The following is a 21479-nucleotide window of genomic DNA, read 5'->3' on the forward strand; positions in this document are numbered from 1 at the left end:
CATATTCATCTACATGTTTAAATTGGTAAGAAAAACCTTTTGAAAACAGCTGCCTTCATTGGCTGTCATTGCAAAAACCTATCAGCATCGGATCACAGCATCATATTGTTTCAATAGGAGCCATCGGCTAGAAATAAAAGAGAGTTGTGAGTCCAAGTATGGAAACAAATCGCTAATTTGCTGTGCTTGCAAATATATTTAACTCGTCTGGATATTTACTTTAATTTTTAAATAACAGCAACAATGCGCAGAAGAAAGAATAATGTGTAGGAAATTAAATAAAAAATATATGCGGTTGTTTAGTGTTGCTGTAAGAACTTGCAGAAAACTGTTGTATAAAACTTTTCTGTTCTTTTACCGAACCGTTCTGAACTTATTTTGGTCTGTGTGAAAATTTGTAGAAGACATGTTTCACAGTTTTCGCAAAACCCACTTCTATAGCGGTTAATGGGGGTCCAAGGTTGTATTGCGAAAGATAAAGTTTTGCCAGAGTGGGTTCAAACTTATTTTCATAATGGCTTAAACTTGGAATGTAGTTGCTCCTATGTGACGCTTGGAATAAGTTTATTTCCAAATACGAATTTTCCCACATTACACCGCAATCAAAGAAATCGATAAAAATATGCATGGGCTAGCTAGGTAAAGGGTATCATCTAGAGGTGCATTCTCGATTCTAGTCCAAGTGCCTTAAGCGTAGCATAGAGCTTTAAAATAGGTTTGAGAAATGATTATGATGAATGCGTTCATAAATATGGAAAGCTGATTTGTGCCCAACTTTGGGGACTTTTCGCCCATTGTGGTCCACTTTTCAACGCTTGCCCATTACAATTTTCATGGCCCCCCCCTGTGGCGCCTGGGGGGTTGTAGTTGGAGTTCTCGACATCGCCCATTGCCGCTGCTGTTTTGCCGGCTGCGGTTCATGTCAACGTCGGCAAGTTTTTAGTTTTTCAAATGTCGTTGGGGCTTTTCACGCTGATGGACATCACCAGCAATAACGACAGCATTCCTCTCGCATCCTCGCATCCCACTACAATTCTTTTTCCACTTCTCGCCTGTACACCCACTAACCGCAATGTTGTTGCTTTGTTATAGCCTGCCCTGGTCTCTAGTCTGAAATGGGCATCAAGAGGAAAAGGAGCAGCTGCCCGGACTGGCGGCGATGGCTGTGCTGGGACTTGGTGTTTGTTTGCTTCTGAGTTTGTCTGTTTCTCTGTTTGCGTGTATGTCTATTTGTCTCTGAGTTATCTGGGCGATGACCGGCGATTGTCTAGACCCTGCTCTCTCTGGCTGTCTGGTTGTGTCTGCGTGTGTGTGCGCGCTTAGTTTGCTATTTGTATTGGAAGTTAAGGAATTGCAGCTCTTTAAGTGTTCATTTAACAATTGAAAGTTTTAATCGACTTTCTTTGTACAGCACTCTTGTGCGCCCCAACTGACTTCAAATCAAGTAAGTATATGTGTGCGAATGGCGTCTACATTAAAAGCGAAAGTTGACAAAAGTTGCGTGTTTCGTGTTTATCCCGATTGGCTTCCCACGCTCTTAGTGCTTAAAAGCACTGAATTAAGAAATGTAACCCTTAATAATGTACTATTTGTTAGCAAGACTATCTTACTAGTCTGCGAATAAGTTTAATTTTTGTAGTTCTCGTTAATCGAATCCCAGGTAAGTGTATGGATGGATGAAGTTTTAGGCAAAGCATGTAAATGGCCATACTAGCTGCCAGTGATATTTTAAAAGTTAGACTGAAAGTAGATTGCAAGTTTATTAAATACCTATAACAATATTATATAACAGATTAGTTCATAGTTTCCATAAAGAAAACTGTACAAACATGCATCTCAATTTCTTGCTTTGTTTTATAGTTTACTTCTCTGCTGCATGTTGAACGTTGCATTCTGCATGTTGCATGCTGCATGTTGCATGTTGTGATTGTGTAATTGGACTGTGTTTGCGTGTAGTTTGTAAGTCAACAAGTTTATCGATTGTATTTTTAAGCTGACTCGCAAAGATGGCTTGCCATAGTCATGTTTTCGCGGATAATAAGTCATGATTACATTGTATTCCATCATGTTACACTCTTGAAGGGGAGTGGCAACAACTTTCGGTTGAAAAAAGGAAAGCAAAGCCAGAGCTGACATGAACATTGACGGGTACAGAACATAAAAATATGCTAGTCAAGCTCGACAGCTTTGCTCTGCACCCGCACACTCACCCATCAATCAAGGAGCAGTTCGACAACATAAACTTAATTCTAAAATTCCATTTACCCAGCAAATGCATTCCCAGAAGATAAATTGAATAGGATCTTAAGAAGCAGGCTAAGTGGAGCAGCCGGCATAAAACATAGCACTTGAAATTGGTGGCCAGCACAACGAATTTGCAGAGTAAACACTTAAATGGAGCGCGTCCTAAGCCCGAGTTAAATCGGAAAACTGAGAAATGTATTCAATCAGGATTAAGTCAAGCTGTAGATGGGTCACTGTGTGTTGGCCGTTTGGGAGGGCTTTTATGATTTTTCTTTTTTCTTTTTTAGTATTTGTGAAGAGTGTGCACAGAGTCAACTGGCAAAATAGCTTCTTCGGCATGCCAGCGAATAAATACAGTGGCAGACATGTGAGTTGAAATTGTGTCTTTATAAAGGAAGCTATATTCTCGACCCCATAATGTATATATATACATATTCTGAATCTGTTACTTTTTATCGCGTCGATGTCGAAAACTACAAGGGCTGAGCGCTGTGTTCAAAATATCTCCTAGTGGGGCACTCCCAACTAGAGTAGTTTTCCCCTTGCTATATCTATATTTTTATTTGCGTAAGTCTTTAGCTATATTTATTTTCATGTTTGCATCAAACAAGAATTTTAAGTAATTCTACAAAGTGAGCCACTGAGGAAAAGTTGTTGATAAAACGCGTTGAAGCGGCAACAGGCACCGAGCAACGAAAAGATAAGCTACTCGAATTGCTGAATGGACGGGCACGAGTCCACAGACGAGGGAAAACGGAGCATGCAAGCGTGGCAATAATGACTATATTTATGGGCTTGGCGAAACGCATAAAACGCAGGTTCCGACAGCCAAACAAACTTCACGACTGCGAGGATGCAAGCGGTAAGAATGTGGATAAATGGTCGAGCTGCAGAAAAGAAGCTGCAGAAGCTGCGTCTGAACGACACTTGCAACATTTAATTTATTATGCAAATGTGAACAAATGGCCCGAATGGTCATAGATGACAGGCGACGTCGCGGCTTGAATAATGTCCAAGGAGGACCATTTCCCTTTGCTTTGCTTCTATTCATTTGTATTCTTTACAACTTTGGTTTTATTCAGTTCAATGTCCACTGCTGTTAAAGTGAGGGAACTGTTTTCTCCTTTTTTTTTTTTTTGCAAAGAGATAACACATGACACGGTTTTGGGAATTTAAGATGCAAAGTCCAAACAAATTGAGTTACATGCAGATAATCGTTTATCAGATCCGTTCACAATGTGTTCAAATAAATGTATTTTGATTTGTCCACATAAGTCATGCTCATGTTTCTCTCGGGATTCGGGAATGTGTGAGTGGCAGTCGCATTGGAATAGTAACTGCATTTTAAATCAAGTATGATTTTATATTAGTTGATAGGGTACGTCTGCACACTTTGTGCTCTTTTCTTCCGAATTTTTTTATAGTCTAAGTGTAGGCATATGTACTTGTTTAGTTATACGTGTGTGTAGGAGAGCAATAAGTAAAACATTTGATATTTGGGTAAGGTTTAAGTCAACTTAAATAATTTCATAGCTCGGGTTGTTTACTACAAATAACCATCATATATCGCATTTGATCACTATAAACTACATTCCAAATTTGATCGACATGCCTAAAGCAACTCGGATCGACTGCCTTATCAAGATAGAAAATGAGTATTTGAAATATTTTTTCTTTTAGCTGAAAAGATTTTGAATCCTGTTTGTCAATAATTGTTGGAGACGTGCTCTATATTCAATTGCCGTTCACGGTTGTGTTGTGTGGGCGAAAGTTCAAATCTTGCAGAAGAATCAATTTAAATGCCTATATAAACACGCATTGACGCTTGTATATAAAATGTTTCTTTTTTATGTCTCTTTCTTATCTGTCAAACAGCCTATAATCCCCACCACATTGCTGCCGTCCTCATTTAAATCGCGGCACGAATCGAATGCGCGTCAATAATCGTAAAAGTGTCCCCATCGCAAAGGCGAAACAGCTCATGAATGCCAATTAGACGGGCGGCTTAGCAGTTGTCAGTGCCATAGAGAAGAGGCACATTGGAGACGCACCTGGTAATCCATATAATTGTCGAAATGCATGTAGGAGCCGGCGCCAACACCGCCCGGCACAGGCAAGGGTACGGGCAGGCCGTTGCTGTCCAGCTCGACGGCGGGCGGCGGCGGTGGTGATGGCGGCAGATTGTCTCCTTTGAAGGAGACGCGCTTGGTGTGTCCCTCGGGCCGCCGGTTGCGGCCCAATGTGCCCGCAAATCGCCCAGCGTGCATTGCACCGCCGGCTGCCAGCGTGCCCATCATGTAGGAGAGCGAACCGCAGCCAACGACAGCATCCTGATGTGGCTGCTGATGTTGCGCCGACTGCAGGCCGCAGCCGCCGAAGCGAAAGTGTGGCATGCAGGTTGTAGTGGCGCCTCCTGCGCCGCACTCGCTGCCCTCAAAGTCGCTTTCAACATCCGTTACAAAGGCGGCTGGTTGAAAGCCGCGCGGCAGCGTCGCCGCCGCTGACGCAGCCATTGCCGACGCAGCAGCCGACGCTGGCGGCGCGCGGCTTAGTGTGCCCGTACACAGAATGTTAACTGGCTGTGAATGGGAATGTGGATGCTGTTGCAGCTGAAGGCTATGTGGAAATTGTTCGCCGCCGCCTTGTAAGAGCGCCAATTCGCCGCTGACTCCGGCGCTGCCCGATGCTGCTGCTCCCTCCACGCCTGCCGTGAGAATATGAGCGGGTTGCAGCTGATAATAGTGCTCGACGCCGCCCTGAGGCTGCGGCTGCGACGCACCGGCTGTTCCCGCTCCTGGCGCCAGCAGTGTTGTTGGTATGACCATGATAGGCAGCATAGTTGGCGCCGAAGATGCCGGCGGTGTGTTTGTGCCGCAGGGCTGCAATAGCTCCATTTGGCACATTTCCTCATAGCTGAGCGGTCGCAGGTGCTCCATGTTGAAGTGTGGGCGTGGCAGCCGCTGTCTATTAGCAATTAATCAAATTTCACCTGACACGACCGACACTCCGACGCGCCTTTTCTCTGAATTTTCACCTAGACGAACACAGACACACACACACACGCACATGTATGTATACACTGACGACGACGACGACTCAGTCTCTGCACAGGAAGCGGGGGTGCAGATTCAAAAGATTTCGCGCGCGTACCTTTCAAACGTTTCTCACATGACGTCTTCGCTCGTGCGCCTGGCCCAACTTTATCTCGCGACAGTCCTGCAGCAACTGAAGTACAAGCCATCCGACAAATCTCGGAACTTTCAATTCGCCGTCGCCATTTTGTGCAGCGCTCGCGCATGCGCCTGACATTCGGAGCGAACCTTTCATCGCCGTCGCCATCGCTTGCGCCTTCGTCGACTCCATCGCCATCGCCACTGGCGTTTTGTTTTGGTTATACTTTATGGGTGAAAGTGTGAGTGCACCCTGCTCCGGTATGGAGCGCTGTTGAGTTCTTGCCGCGCCGAGGGAAATTAAAATACTTGAAACTGCAGCGGCCAGACTTGAATGCAAGATTTTAATTGCCGCGCCGCGAGATTCTCATCATGGGAGCATCAACAGCAGGGGCCACAGCAGCTGCGTTCGAGACGTCCAACCAACTGTTGACGTAACTGCGGTCATTCGCTGGATGGTCAGCTGAATGACCCTTAATTACAAGGGGCATGGTCCATAGGAAATGCATAGAATTTTAAAACAAAAAATAAATCATTTTATTTCAATGGAAAATTTACGAAGCGTAAGTTTGCAAATTGTTGAATTCAGTTCGCATCGAAGGTGGGCTAAATATCTCAATGCTTGAAAATATGAACTTTAAATTAATTACAGGTAATTTTTACTAATATTAATATCATAATTCATCATATTGTTATTAAAGTAGTATTATTATTATCAGTATATACAAGTTATCAATATAACTTCGGTTGATACAATACTACATTTATACACTAAGCCGGAATCAGATACAGAAACCTTGTTGTTCGCTTGGATGCAATAACTTGGTGATTTGAAACACTTTTCTATCAAAAAAGTACAACAGCAACAAACGAACAACTTTTAGCTCTTAAACTCAAAATCTCCATGGACGTTGTTAGCTTGATTTGTTTGGTGTGTTGAGAATTTGATTCGTTCTAATATTTGGGGCACAAGCTTTTTGGTGAATTCGTCTTGCGACTTCAAACATAATCGGGAGATGTCAGCTAATGGATCAGAGAATTGATTTGATGTTATTTGCTTGTGCAAATCTATTCCATTAGCCAAGGTAGCCGACTGGTTCGAACAACGAGTATTAGTATGTATGTACAAATATTTTATCTGCCCACTTTTTTTGTTTGGTTCCGAGTGAAGAAGCATAGCTGATGGCCGCGGGGCGGCTTTGCGTTCCATTTGTGAGACAAAGGCAAAAAACACAGTTGGAAATGTCTTTTGCAGGTTTTTGCTTGAACTGTTTCATATTTTGTATATTTTTGTGTACCACTGCGTCTGTAACCGCTGGCTGCACCATCGTCACCGGTCCTCGGCCTCCTGTGCCTTCTCCAGCATCGTTTACATTTGTTTCATCCTATTATCCCGGTTAACCGGCCCGTTCGCTGTATGTGTGGGTTCCATACCTTCACCAAAGCCATCGTGCGCCCTGCCATTTGTCAAGTATTGCGCCCAACTCGACTTTTTGTAATTACAAAAGCGCGGAGGAGGCGCTGTCTGGGAAAGGGAAAGCGGCTTAAAAATCAGCGTGTCGGGGTTTTGTGGTGCTCGTTAAAATTTGCTGCTCTCATTTCGATTGTTGTGGCTGTTGTTGTTGTTGTTGCTGCTGCTGCTGCTACTGCTGCTACTTTTGCTGTTTTTGGCATTGCTTTTGGCGGCCTTAGTGTTTTTTTTCATATCCCTGCGGCGGCAGAGTAAAAAGCTGTATTAAAGGTAAGTATCTTGCTTAAATGTGCGAAACAGACTTAAGAGCAATCTGGATTCCAGTCTCGTTTCCAGTGATTTACTGTGATTGGTGATTTCACTCGTAGCGCACTTTAATGCTCATTCAATTTTCCGGGTGGCGAGCAATTAAAAGTTTTGAATCATTTAATAGCCAACTAAGGCAGGACAGTGTACAGTAAAGTTGCCTAAAAGTATGCAGCAATATATTGGATACATTTTGATGTTGCATCATTTAACGGCTGGTTAACCACGCAAACAGTTGAAAAACGGGCCCGTCCAAGGGGCAAGGAGCGTGCATAATTTGAGTGCTGCGGACTGGACTGGCATCAAGTGGAAGCGTTTCGCTGAAAAATCGGACCTGTCAAAAGGACGGCACTCTGAAATAAATTATTCCACAACGACGAACATGCTCGATTACATTTTTTGGAATGCTCTATCATACAACGTCAATGACCCAATATCATAGTACAGTGAAAACAACCTAAAGTTACCTAGTAAATGTTTAAATTGCTCTTTAAGCTGAAAGGATTTATAGGTCTCAAAAATGTTGTGCTTTGATAAAAACATACTTTATCACATTGACTTTGCCAAAATGGCAAAGTTTATATCTCCGCGCGGAGTTATGTCGTTTTGGAACGTCATATCTCCGCGCGGAGTTATGTCGTTTTGGAACGTCATATCTCCGCGCGGAGCTATTACCCGAGATATTGAAAAAAATATTTCGCACCGACCTCGATTTTGCAAAAAATCCTTATGATTTGGAAGGTCATATCTCCTCGCGGAGTTCTGTCGTTTTGGAACGTCATTGAATTTACGAACGAATCGGTTTTCTGTCAATAACATTTTTCAACCCATCGATGATTAATTTGTTTGAATGCCAATTGATGGTAGGGATCCGTACGCATTCAAAAAGGTATATAACATTTTAAAATCAGACATTATTTACCCGATATTTTAAGAAAAATCATCGAAAAAGTTCAGATTTTCGCACCGACCTCGATTTTAAAAAAAAATCGTGATAATTTGGAAGGTCATATTCGCGCGGAGTTATGTCGTTTTGGAACGTCATATCTCCGCGCGGTGCTATTCCCCGAGATATTAAAAAAAATCATCGAAAAAGTTTCGATTTTCGCACCGACCTCGATTGTGCAACAAATCGTTATGATTTGGAAGGTCATATATCCGCGCGGAGATCTGTCGTTTTGAAACGTCATATCTCCCGCGGAGCTATTACTTGCGATATTAAAAAAAATAATCGAAAAAGTTTAGATTTTCGCACCGTCCTCGATTTTGCAAAATATTGTTATGATTTGGAAGGTCATATATTCGCGCGGAGTTCTGTCGTTTTGAAACGTCATATCTCCCGCGGAGCTATTACTCGAGATATTAAAAAAAAAATCATCGAAAAATTTTCGAATTTCGCACCGACCTCGATTTTGAAAAAAAAAAAACTTGATGATTAGGAAGTTCATATCTCCGCGCGGAATTCTGTCGTTCTGAAACGTCATATCTCCCGCGGACCTATTACTCGAGATATTAAAAAAAAAATCTGTCAATAACATTTTTCAACCCATCGATGATTAATTTGTTTGAATGCCAATTGATGGTAGGGATCCGTACGCATTCAAAAAGGTATATAACATTTTAAAATCAGACATTTTTTACCCGATATATTAAGGAAAATCATCGAAAAAGTTTCGATTTTCGCACCGACCTCGATTTTGAAAAAAATCGTGATAATTTTGAAGGTCATATTCGCGCGGAGTTATGTCGTTTTGGAACGTCATATCTCCGCGCGGAGCTATTACCCGAGATATTAAAAAAAAAATTTCGCACCGTCCTCGATTTTGCAAAAAATCGTTATGATTTGGAAGGTCATATATCCGCGCGGAGTTCTGTCGTTTTGAAACGTCATATCTCCCGGGGAGCTATTATTCGAGATATTAAAAAATATCATCGAAAAAGTTTTGATTTTCGCACCGACCTCGATTTTGTAAAAAAAAGGTGCCATTTGGTCGACATGGGTTAAAATTTTGGATTTCCTTTTTTTTTGATGCCAATCGATAGAACTGATCCTTCGGACATTATTTGACGGAAATATTCCAAAAAATTATCAAAAAAGTTGAATTTACGAACGAGTCGGTTTTTTGTCAACAACATTTTTCAACATTTTTCAACAAATCGATGATTAATTTGTTTGAATGCCAATTGATGGTAGGGATCCGTAACCATTCAAAAAGGTATAACATTTTAAAATCAGACATTATTTACTCGATATTTTAAGAAAAATCATCGAAAAAGTTCCGATTTTCGCACCGACCTCGATTTTGAAAAAAATCGTGATAATTTGGAAGGTCATATTCGCGCGGAGTTGTGTCGTTTTGGAACGTCATATCTCCGCGCGGTGCTATTACGCGAGATATTAAAAAAAAATCATCGAAAAAGTTTCGATTTTCGCACCGACCTCGATTTTGCAAGAAATCGTTATGATTTGGAAGGTCATATATCCGCGCGGAGATCTGTCGTTTTGAAACGTCATATCTCCCGCGGAGCTATTACTTGAGATATTAAAAAAAAATTATCGAAAAATTTTCGATCTTCGCACCGACCTCGTTTTTGAAAAAAAAAAAGCGATGATTAGGAAGTTCATATCTCCGCGCGGAGTTATGTCGTTTTGGAACGTCATATCTCCGCGCGGAGCTATTACCCGAGACATTAAAAAAAAAATTTTCACACCGACCTCGATTTTGCAAAAAATCCCTATGATTTGGAAGGTCATATCTCCGCGCGGAGTTATGTCGTTATGGAACGTCGTATCTCCGCGCGGAGCTAATACCCGAGATATTAAAAAAAATCATCGAAAAAGTTTCGATTTTCGCACCGACCTCGATTTTGAAAAAAAAAAACGTGATGATTAGGAAGGATGACCTACCAAATTATCACGATTTTTTTTAAAATCGAGGTCGGTGCGAAAATCTGAACTTTTTCGATGATTTTTCTTTATATATCGGGTAAATAATGTCTGATTTTAAAATGTTATATACCTTTTTGAATGCGTACGGATCCCTACCATCAATTGGCATTCAAACAAATTAATCATCGATGGGTTGAAAAATGTTATTGACAGAAAACCTATTCGTTCGTAAATTCAATGACGTTTCAAAACGACAGAACTCCGCGCGGATATCTGAGCTTCCAAATCATAACGATTTTTTGCAAAATCGAGGACGGTAAAAAAACGTGATGATTTGGAAGGTCATATATCCGCGCGGAGTTCTGTCGTTTTGAAACGTCATATCTCCCGCGGAGCTATTACTCGAGATATTAAAAAAAAAATCATCGAAAAATTTTCGATTTTCGCACCGACCTCGATTTTGAAAAAAAAAAAACGTGATGATTAGGAAGCTCATATCTCCGCGCGGAGTTCTGTCGTTCTGAAACGTCATATCTCCCGCGGAGCTATTATTTGAGATATTAAAAAAAAAATCATCGAAAAATTTTCGATTTTCGCGCCGACCTCGATTTTGAAAAAAAAAAAAAACGTGATGATTAGGAAGTTCATATCTCCGCGCGGAGTTATGTCGTTTTGGAACGTCATATCTCCGCGCGGAGTTATGTCGTTTTGGAACGTCATATCTCCGCGCGGAGTTATGTCGTTTTGGAACGTCATATCTCCGCGCGGAGTTATGTCGTTTTGGAACGTCATATCTCCGCGCGGAGTTATGTCGTTTTGGAACGTCATATCTCCGCGCGGAGTTATGTCGTTTTGAAACGTCATATCTCCCGCGGAGCTATTAATTGCGATATTAAAAAAAATCATCGAAAAAGTTTAGATTTTCGCACCGTCCTCGATTTTGCAAAAAATCGTTATGATTTGGAAGGTCATATATCCGCGCGGAGTTCTGTCGTTTTGAAACGTCATATCTCCCGCGGAGCTATCACTCGAGATATTAAAAAAAAATCATCGAAAAATTTTCGATTTTCGCACCGACCTCGATTTTGAAAAAAAAAAACGTGATGATTAGGAAGTTCATATCTCCGCGCGGAGTTCTGTCGTTCTGAAACATCATATCTCCCGCGGAGCTATTATTTGAGATATTAAAAAAAAAATCATCGAAAAATTTTCGATTTTCGCACCGACCTCGATTTTGAAAAAAAAAAAAAAACGTGATGATTAAGAAGTTCATATCTCCGCGCGGAGTTATGTCGTTTTGGAACGTCATATCTTCGCGCGGAGTTATGTCGTTTTGGAACGTCATATCTCCGCGCGGAGTTATGTCGTTTTGGAACGTCATATCTCCGCGCGGAGTTATGTCGTTTTGGAACGTCATATCTCCGCGCGGAGTTATGTCGTTTTGAAACGTCATATCTCCCGCGGAGCTATTAATTGCGATATTAAAAAAAATCATCGAAAAAGTTTAGATTTTCGCACCGTCCTCGATTTTGCAAAAAATCGTTATGATTTGGAAGGTCATATATCCGCGCGGAGTTCTGTCGTTTTGAAACGTCATATCTCCCGCGGAGCTATCACTCGAGATATTAAAAAAAAATCATCGAAAAATTTTCGATTTTCGCACCGACCTCGATTTTGAAAAAAAAAAACGTGATGATTAGGAAGTTCATATCTCCGCGCGGAGTTCTGTCGTTCTGAAACATCATATCTCCCGCGGAGCTATTATTTGAGATATTAAAAAAAAAATCATCGAAAAATTTTGGATTTTCGCACCGACCTCGATTTTGAAAAAAAAAAAAAACGTGATGATTAAGAAGTTCATATCTCCGCGCGGAGTTATGTCGTTTTGGAACGTCATATCTCCGCGCGGAGTTATGTCGTTTTGGAACGTCATATCTCCGCGCGGAGCTATTACCCGAGATATTAAAAAAAATTTTCGCACCGACCTCGATTTTGAAAAAAAAAACGTGATGATTTGGAAGGTCATATCTCCGCGGAGTTATGTCGTTTTGGAACGTCATATCTCCGCGCGATGCTATAACCCGAGATATTAAAAAAAATCATCGAAAAAGTTTCGATTTTCGCACCGACCTCGATTGTGCAACAAATCGTTATGATTTGGAAGGTCATATATCCGCGCGGAGATCTGTCGTTTTGAAACGTCATATCTCCCGCGGAGCTATTACTTGAGATATTAAAAAAAAAACCATCGAAAAATTTTCGATTTTCGCACTGACCTCGATTTTGAAAATAAGAAAACGTGATGATTAGGAGTTCATATCTCCGCGCGGAGTTCTGTCGTTCTGAAACGTCATATCTCCCGCGGAGCTATTACTCAAGATATTAAAAAAAAAAATCATCTAAAAATTTTCGATTTTCGCACCGACCTCGATTTTGAAAAAAAAACGTGATGATTAGGAAGTTCATATCTCCGCGCGGAGTTCTGTCGTTCTGAAACGTCATATCTCCCGCGGAGCTATTACTCGAGATATTAAAAAAAAAATCATCGAAAAGTTTTCGATTTTCGCACTGACCTCGATTTTGAAAATAAAAAAACGTGATGATTAGGAGTTCATATCTCCGCACGGAGTTCTGTCGTTTTGAAACGTCATATCTCCCGCGGAGCTATTAATTGCGATATTAAAAAAATCATCGAAAAAGTTTAGATTTTCGCATCGTCCCCGATTTTGCAAAAAATCGTTATGATTTGGAAGGTCATACATCCGCGGGGAGCTCTGTCGTTTTGAAACGTCATATCTCCCGCGGACCTATTATTTGAGATATTAAAAAAAAAATCATCGAAAAATTTTCGATTTTCGCACCGACCTCGATTTTGAAAAAAAAAAAAAAAACGTGATGATTAGGAAGTTCATATCTCCGCGCGGAGTTATGTCGTTTTGGAACGTCATATCTCCGCGCGGAGTTATGTCGTTTTGGAACGTCATATCTCCGCGCGGAGTTATGTCGTTTTGGAACGTCATATCTCCGCGCGGAGTTATGTCGGTTTGAAACGTCATATCTCCCGCGGAGCTATTAATTGCGATATTAAAAAAAATCATCGAAAAAGTTTAGATTTTCGCACCGTCCTCGATTTTGCAAAAAATCGTTATGATTTGGAAGGTCATATATCCGCGCGGAGTTCTGTCGTTTTGAAACGTCATATCTTCGCGCGGAGTTATGTCGTTTTGGAACGTCATATCTCCGCGCGGAGTTATGTCGTTTTGGAACGTCATATCTCCGCGCGGAGCTATTCCCCGAGATATTAAAAAATATTTTCGCACCGACCTCGATTTTGAAAAAAAAAACGTGATGATTTGGAAGGTCATATCTCCGCGGAGTTATGTCGTTTTGGAACGTCATATCTCCGCGCGGTGCTATAACCCGAGATATTAAAAAAAATCATCGAAAAAGTTTCGATTTTCGCACCGACCTCGATTGTGCAACAAATCGTTATGATTTGGAAGGTCATATATCCGCGCGGAGATCTGTCGTTTTGAAACGTCATATCTCCCGCGGGCCTATTACTTGCGATATTAAAAAAAATCATCGAAAAAGTTTAGATTTTCGCACCGTCCTCGATTTTGCAAAAAATCGTTATGATTTGGAAGGTCATATATCCGCGCGGAGTTCTGTCGTTTTGAAACGTCATATCTCCCGCGGACCTATAACTTGCGATATTAAAAAAAATCATCGAAAAAGTTTAGATTTTCGCACCATCCTCGATTTTGCAAAAAATCGTTATGATTTGGAAGGTCATATATCCGCGCGGAGCTCTGTCGTTTTGAAGCGTCATATCTCCCGCGGAGCTATTACTCGAGATATTAAAAAAAAATCATCGAAAAATTTTCGATTTTCGCACCGACCTCGATTTCGAAAAAAAAACGTGATGATTAGGAAGTTCATATCTCCGCGCGGAGTTCTGTCGTTCTGAAACGTCATATCTCCCGCGGAGCTATTATTTGAAATATTAAAAAAAAAATCATCGAAAAATTTTCGATTTTCGCACCGACCTCGATTTTGAAAAAAAAAAACGTGATGATTAGGAAGTTCATATCTCCGCGCGGAGTTATGTCGTTTTGGAACGTCATATCTGCGCGCGGAGCTATTACCCGAGATATTAAAAAAAAAAATTTCGTACCGACCTCGATTTTGCAAAAAATCCTTATGATTTGGAAGGTCATATCTCCGCGCGGAGTTCTGTCGTTTTGGAACGTAATTGAATTTACGAACGAATCGGTTTTCTGTCAATAACATTTTTCAACCCATCGATGATTAATTTGTTTGAATGCCAATTGATGGTAGGGATCCGTACGCATTTAAAAAGGTATATAACATTTTAAAATCAGACATTATTTACCCGATATATTAAGAAAAATCATCGAAAAAGTTCAGATTTTCGCACCGACCTCGATTTTAAAAAAAATCGTGATAATTTGGAAGGTCATATTCCCGCGGAGTTATGTCGTTTTGGAACGTCATATCTCCGCGCGGAGTTATGTCGTTTTGGAACGTCATATCTCCGCGCCGAGCTACTACCCGAGTTATTAAAAAAAAAAATTTCGTACCGACCACGATTTTGCAAAAAATCCTTATGATTTGGAAGGTCATATCTTCGCGCGGAGTTATGTCGTTATGGAACGTCGTATCTCCGCGCGGAGCTAATACCCGAGATATTAAAAAAAATCATCGAAAAAGTTTCGATTTTCGCACCGACCTCGATTTTGAAAAAAAAACGTGATGATTAGGAAGTTCATATCTCCGCGCGGAGTTATGGCGTTTTGGAACGTCATATCTCCGCGCGGAGCTATTACCCGAGATATTAAAAGAAATCATCGAAAAAGTTTCGATTTTCGCACCGTCCTCGATTTTGCAAAAAATCGTTATGATTTGGAAGGTCATATATCCGCGCGGAGTTCTGTCGTTTTGAAACGTCATATCTCCCGCGGAGCTATTACTCGAGATATTAAAAAAAAATCATCGAAAAATTTTCGATTTTCACACCGACCTCGATTTTAAAAAAAAAACCCGATGATTAGGAAGTTCATATCTCCGCGCGGAGTTATGTCGTTTTGGAACGTCATATCTCCGCGCGGAGCTATTACCCACGATATTAAAAAAAATTTTCGCACCGACCTCGATTTTGCAAAAAATCCTTATGATTTGGAAGGTCATATCTCCGCGCGGAGTTATGTCGTTTTGGAACGTCATATCTCCGCGCGGAGCTATTAAAAAAAAATATTATCGAAAAATTTTCGATTTTCCCACCGACCTCGATTTAGAAAAAAAGAAAAAACGTGATGATTAGGAAGTTCATATCTCCGCGCGGAGTTGTGTCGTTTAGGAACGTCATATCTCCCGCGGAGCTATTACTTGAGATATTAAAAAAAAATCATCGAAACATTTTCGATTTTGAAAAAAAAAAAACGTGATGATTAGGAAGTTCATATCTCCGCGCGGAGTTATGTCGTTTTGGAACGTCATATCTCCGCGCGGAGCTATTACCCACGATATTAAAAAAAAATTTCGCACCGACCTCGATTTTGCAAAAAATCCTTATGATTTGGAAGGTCATATCTCCGCGCGGAGTTATGTCGTTTTGGAACGTCATATCTCCGCGCGGAGCTATTAAAAAAAATATTATCGAAAAATTTTCGATTTTCCCACCGACCTCGATTTAGAAAAAAAGAAAAAACGTGATGATTAGGAAGTTCATATCTCCGCGCGGAGTTATGTCGTTTTGAAACGTCATATCTCCCGCGGAGCTATTACTTGCGATATTAAAAAAAAATCATCAACAAATTTTCGATTTTCGCGCCGACCTCGATTTAAAAAAAAAAAAAAATAATTGATGATTAGGAAGTTCATATCTCCGCGCGGAGTTATGTCGTTTTGGAACGTCATATCTCCGCGCGGAGCTATTACCCGAGATATTAAAAAAAATCATCAACAAATTTTCGATTTTTGCACCGACCTCGATTTTGAAAAAGTTGAATTTACGAACGAATCCGTTTTTTGTCAACAACATTTCTCATCAAATCGATGATTAATTTGTTTGAATGCCAATTGATGGTAGGGATCCGTACGCATTCAAAAAGGTATAACATTTTAAAATCAGACATTATTTACCCGATATATTAAGAAAAATCATCGAAAAAGTTTCGATTTTCGCACCGACCTCGATTTTGAAAAAAATCGTGATAATTTGGAAGGTCATATCCGCGCGGAGTTATGTCGTTTTGGAACGTCATATCTCCGCGCGGAGCTATTGCCCGAGATATTAAAAAAATCATCGAAATAGTTTCGATTTTCGCACCGACCTCGATTTTGAAAAATATCGTGATAATTTGGTAGGTCATATCCGCGCGGAGCTATGTCGTTTTGGAACATCATATCTCCGCGCGGAGATATTACCCGAGATATTAAAAAAAATCAATAACCATGGTGTTAAAATGCGAAGTAGACGCGCATAAATGTGTGTTTGTACATGTATACAGAAATTCTTAAAGATGCTGCTCTATTCAATTGCGCAGTTGTATATAACTTTGGTTTTTTTTAACCGATCTATATGAAATTGTCTACAGTATATCTTATTGTATTATAAAATATTTGTGTATACTGAACAAGTCAATTGCATTTAAATTTTGGCTTAAATTGGTTGGCAATAAAAGTTGGGTTATTAACTTGATTTATAGCTATGGGGAGGTAGCGGAGAGGTGGCGAAAGATATAAAATGAAAGATACTTGACAAATATATAATATTTTCGAAGCAACATATCATGTCTCATGACTCTAGCTTTTATTATTTACCCAAATTGCCCAAAAAACAGGATATCGATATCTATTTTTATCGATTGCTTGAACACGGAGTAAGTTATCGATTATCGGAAATAAACTCGATCTGCGCAGGCACTAGGTTCACCTACATCTAAAATTTCAAGTCTATAACTCTTATATGTTCTGAGATCTTTGCGTTCATACATACGAACGGATGGACAGACAGACGGACATGGCTAGATCGACTCGGCTATTGATGGTGATCAAGAATAAATATACTTTATGGGGTCGGAGATGCTTCCTTCTGCCTGTTACATACATTTGGATTTTGCACAAATACAATATATATATATTTTTAATGGGTTCAGAGTATAAAAATAAAAAGAAAGTCGAGTGGAGACTTTTCACTCCCTATTTCGCATTGAAAAAACTCTAAATATGCTTCTAAATAATTAATCAGAATTCGACACGTAAACAGGGTTTGAACCAAGAGTTTCAATTCTTCAATATTCGGATATTAATAAAAAAATTGTTTGCCCTGAAATAATACGTATATAAACTAAGGCAACACATCCCGTTATCATGGGATGGTGAAGTCCATTATGGTCTCCTGTAAAGGTATTTAATGACATTTTTAGATATTCCGGCTATTTTCACATTGTCTACTAAATTATTTGCATTAAGCTCGCCCTCAAGAACAGCTGAACCTAATGACGCAGTGGCTGATTTAAATGCATTAAAAGGTAAGCACAGTCACGGACACGTTTTCTCATTTAAGATACATTAACCACACACATACAGAGCTACACAGCCACACACTTACATACATGTAGAACCTAACCGCACACACGTTAAGGACCTAACACAAGTGAGCTACATGTTCGCATGCCTGGTGAGCTTTTAAATTAAATCACAAAACACAGATAGAGTCAGTAGGGCGACCGGAGCAAGGACTAAACCAAATAAATGAACCCTTTTGGGCATACTCCTTGATGTCCTTGCGAGCGCCCTTCTTGCTTAAGGCAGATAAAAGGCAGGACAGGAAGTCAACTTGCCAGCCGGACGATGACGATGGCGATGACAGCGAAGCCTCGTGTTTTGCTTGGCAATTCGGTTGCCAGGACAGCCAGAAAGGATAATGGCATAAAATCCAGCAAAATGAAAAGAAAGCGGCAAATCATGTTAAGAGATTTAAATTGGATTAGGCGACGTGTGTGGTTGTGCGGGTGTCAACTCGCGCTAGCCGTGAAACCATTTCCACTGCGGGCCAGAACAGCCGCCCGCTCGTCTTGACATCAATTTTGTCACTTGATGTTTTTTACATTTTTTATGCAGCTATCTTGTTTTGTTTTCTACTTTATTTTGTTTTGTTTTGTATGCTTGACACAATTCGTCCTCGTCAAGAGCACATGGCTGAGTGTCTCTCAAGTGTTCGATGGCATTCATCCTATCTGCTCTTTAACAGCCGTCGCAGCATAACGTCATGTATTTAAACGTCTGTTGCTGAATGGAGACACAGAAGTCAGTTTAGGTTTTTGAATCGCGCGACCTGTCTAAGGCTCTGCCCACCATGGTATCAAGTGGCGAGATCTTTATTTAAAATGTATGAATTGTAAGTGCTTTTAAAGACTCTCTTTCGACGTCAATAATTATATCAGTTAAAATGTATATCAAATATTTACAATTCTGTATATTTCACAGTCCAAAGGTCACACAACGGCCCATCAGGGCTTCCTTAATTTCTTCAACCCGTCGAATCGAAAACGTTTCATATGCTGATTTGCTTTCAGCTGTTTCGTTCGTGTTGCTGACATCTTGGGATAAAACAGCTTAGAACTTTGATTTCTTTGGGTGCCACTGGTAATGAAGGAGCTTTAATTAAGGTCAGACTTTTATTTGCAATTGAAACAAATCTAAGTGTAGCCTACATCAATATAAAACATAATTCTGGAACTATGGTTAACAGGTTATTGATTTATTATTATAAATATCTTACAGATTTTGAAAAACCCAAATCAGACAAGATTTATCGATTGCGGATAATTCACTCCGCTCGGTGAAAAGGGCAGCTAAGTGTGGTACCAGACAATTACGAAGCGAGAAACATGGCAAAAAAAAAAAATACCCGTCTGTACATGAATAATATAAAAATGCAGACTTTGGAGAAATCTTCTACAATTCTTGTATATTAATTTTTTTTTGTTGGGTGTTGCCTTGGCTTAGTTTGATTTCGATGCGCCTTATATATGTTCAATGCTGCGCTATTGGAAAGCATCTTTGGTGGTTCCTTCTTTCTATACTTTACCCTGGAGGTGTAGACGTCGTAGCCCAGACTTATGGTGTTGTCGTACAAAACACGATATTTCGGAGAAACAAAGAAAAAGTTAATCAATTGTGCGACTGGCCATACAGTCCACTCAGCCTTGTAGAGCGTCAGTGCCTTGTCATTAATCTCCTCTTTAACTTCCTCCCAAGTGTTATCTTCCAACAAGCCCATCGTGAGAAAGAAAACGCCGATGTAGAATGGCGAGCAAATGAATTGATCGAGCAATATTTTGTGAACAACCGTTTTTAAGGTCCTCTTGGGATAGTAGTAGTCCAGACATTGATACCAATAATGACAAACAATGCCTACCGTGAAGCCCGAGATGCCCATTCGTAATGTACGTGTACGATCCCAGCCTTCGATTTGGCCCGTTAACCGCTCGTATGACTGCTCCATAGTATCGCCAAGCATGCTTAAGCTAATAGAGATGCCCAGGTTCGTAAAGAGCAGGAATTTTTTACTGAATGCGACATTGTGCCAGCGGCTGAGTATCGTCTGCACTTTCTGCCACCGTTCACGATTTCGCATTGACATGCTGTTTACAAGCGGAATGGGCAACAGCCCATATAGCCAACATGAACAGAGTTAATTTAACAAAATAGTTTAAGCTGTTTTGACATTTTCAGTCTTTATTGCTTTGAAGTTTGAAATAAAATTTGAAGCGAATTTAGTAAGTTCTATTGGACGGCGTTCACGAATTCCACTTTTAGATTAAATATATACTATATTAATAATAATGTTTAATAGTTGAAAGCATTTAATTCACATTACAATTTCAACCAAACGATTGTAGAATTTAAATAATAATCGCATTAATGTGTTTCAGTGGAAAAACGCAAACAAAAACACAGAATCCGATTTGTTATCATTAGGGTACCTCAACATTTAGATAAATCAAAAAATTTTGAAAAAAACTCTTTTTATGAATAAAATGCTGTATATTGAAAGATAAAAATCTTCTATATTATGTATAATCTTATTTATATTAATAAAATAGGTAAATACTTATGAAATATGTAACAAGTGTGCTTTTAACTAGTGTTAATTTCCTTTGCTCAAGGGATTACACTTTCTGCATAATGTCTAACTTTTTTTTTGAAAGAAAGTCGCAAGAAAAGAAAAAGAAATCCGACTTGACGGCATTTATCTTTTCAAAACACAAAAAAGCAAAGAAATCAATTTAACGGCATCAAAACAAATGAGTTTTGCCCGGATTCAGTAAGGTTCGGTCGAGCGACAAATATGTTGTGGAAGTGGGATATACTTGGTTGTATATAAAAAGGGTTAAGTTCGCCAGGGGGCTATGTGAGAGCAGCCTTGTTGGGAATTCGAATAATACCGCATTTGGCACATGTTGCGCCAGCTCGACTGGTTTCCATTTGGCCTGGTGGGGGTGCTTTATTTGCGTGTCGCTGAGTTGATTTCGGCAAATCATTTGCACGCGATTCCCAATACTTTTGACAGTCCCACCAACCGCAGCCCTTCGCCCTGGGGAAATCATCGTTCATACATATGGATTGTACCCGTGCGCTCGACCGAACCAGCAACGGACAGAGCTACTGAATTGAAAAATATTTACGGCATTCTACATTTTACGCTAAAATCCAATTTTATTTTTATATGTCGTCGAAAATCCGCCATAAAACGTACCCACACAGTCGTGATCCGTTTGTCAGACGGTAGCCGGCCGAGCCTGGAGTTCCGTTCCCAGCCCATTCTCCTATGCCCGCCAATTGAAAAGCAGGCGCCGTAAATTCGGCTTTGCATTTTATTTGCATTTGGTGCCGCAGATGAGCTTTAGTTTTTCCAGATTCCCCGCGCAGGGTAAGGGGAGCCTTCTGTTTCCATAGCGCAGCAATATGACAAATGAATTTATTTCGCCCTATTGTTATTGGCGTTATTTGCGTAGGTTAAATATTCCCAATTTGCGAGGTGCCCAATTGTAAGCGCTCATTTGTACTGGTAATGCAATTATTTAATACGTTTTTATGCGTATTTATTTGAATTTCACATTTATTTTGCTCAGAGGGAATATTTACTATAAAAACTTTAAATAAAAGTTTTCTATTACTTTAAAATTGACAATGAAAATGCACTTTTCCTAAAAGGATTACATGCTAGAATTAAGCTTCCAAATATATTGGAAATGCGACCTAATGTTTCTTTTTTATAGACAGCACAAGTTAGCGGTAATTAAATAATTTATTTATTGATTTTCCTCAAAACTTAAATATAGATTCATTCACATTTAATTCAACG

General features: G+C 40.1%; 2 protein-coding genes across 4 annotated transcripts in view; both read right to left on the minus strand.

Annotated features, from left to right (window-relative positions):
• The window catches only part of LOC6622263 (uncharacterized), a 95365-nt gene that overhangs the window by 7711 nt on the left and 66175 nt on the right, over positions 1–21479 (minus strand). Inside the window, exon 1 of one of the 3 annotated variants that reach the window (XM_002047870.4) lies at positions 4296–5452. The exons of the other annotated variants lie outside the window; for them this stretch is intronic. Coding sequence (XP_002047906.3) covers positions 4296–5180 — 885 coding nt within the window. The 5' untranslated portion in view covers positions 5181–5452. Of the gene's footprint in view, positions 1–4295; positions 5453–21479 lie in introns of those variants that run through there. 3 annotated transcript variants of the gene reach the window in all.
• On the minus strand, positions 18849–19863 carry LOC6622281 (mpv17-like protein 2). Its single transcript, XM_002047873.4, has one exon. The coding sequence runs from the start codon at positions 19752–19754 to the stop codon at positions 19083–19085; it is 672 nt and encodes a 223-aa protein (XP_002047909.2). The 5' UTR covers positions 19755–19863; the 3' UTR covers positions 18849–19082.

This window comes from Drosophila virilis, chromosome 3 (genome assembly GCF_030788295.1).
Source record: "Drosophila virilis strain 15010-1051.87 chromosome 3, Dvir_AGI_RSII-ME, whole genome shotgun sequence".
NCBI lineage: Eukaryota > Metazoa > Arthropoda > Insecta > Diptera > Drosophilidae > Drosophila > Drosophila virilis.

Excerpts from the sequence above, each read along its gene's own strand:
- LOC6622281 (XM_002047873.4), bottom strand. The coding sequence starts at position 19,754 with ATGTCAATGCGAAATCGTGAACGGTGGCAGAAAGTGCAGACGATACTC.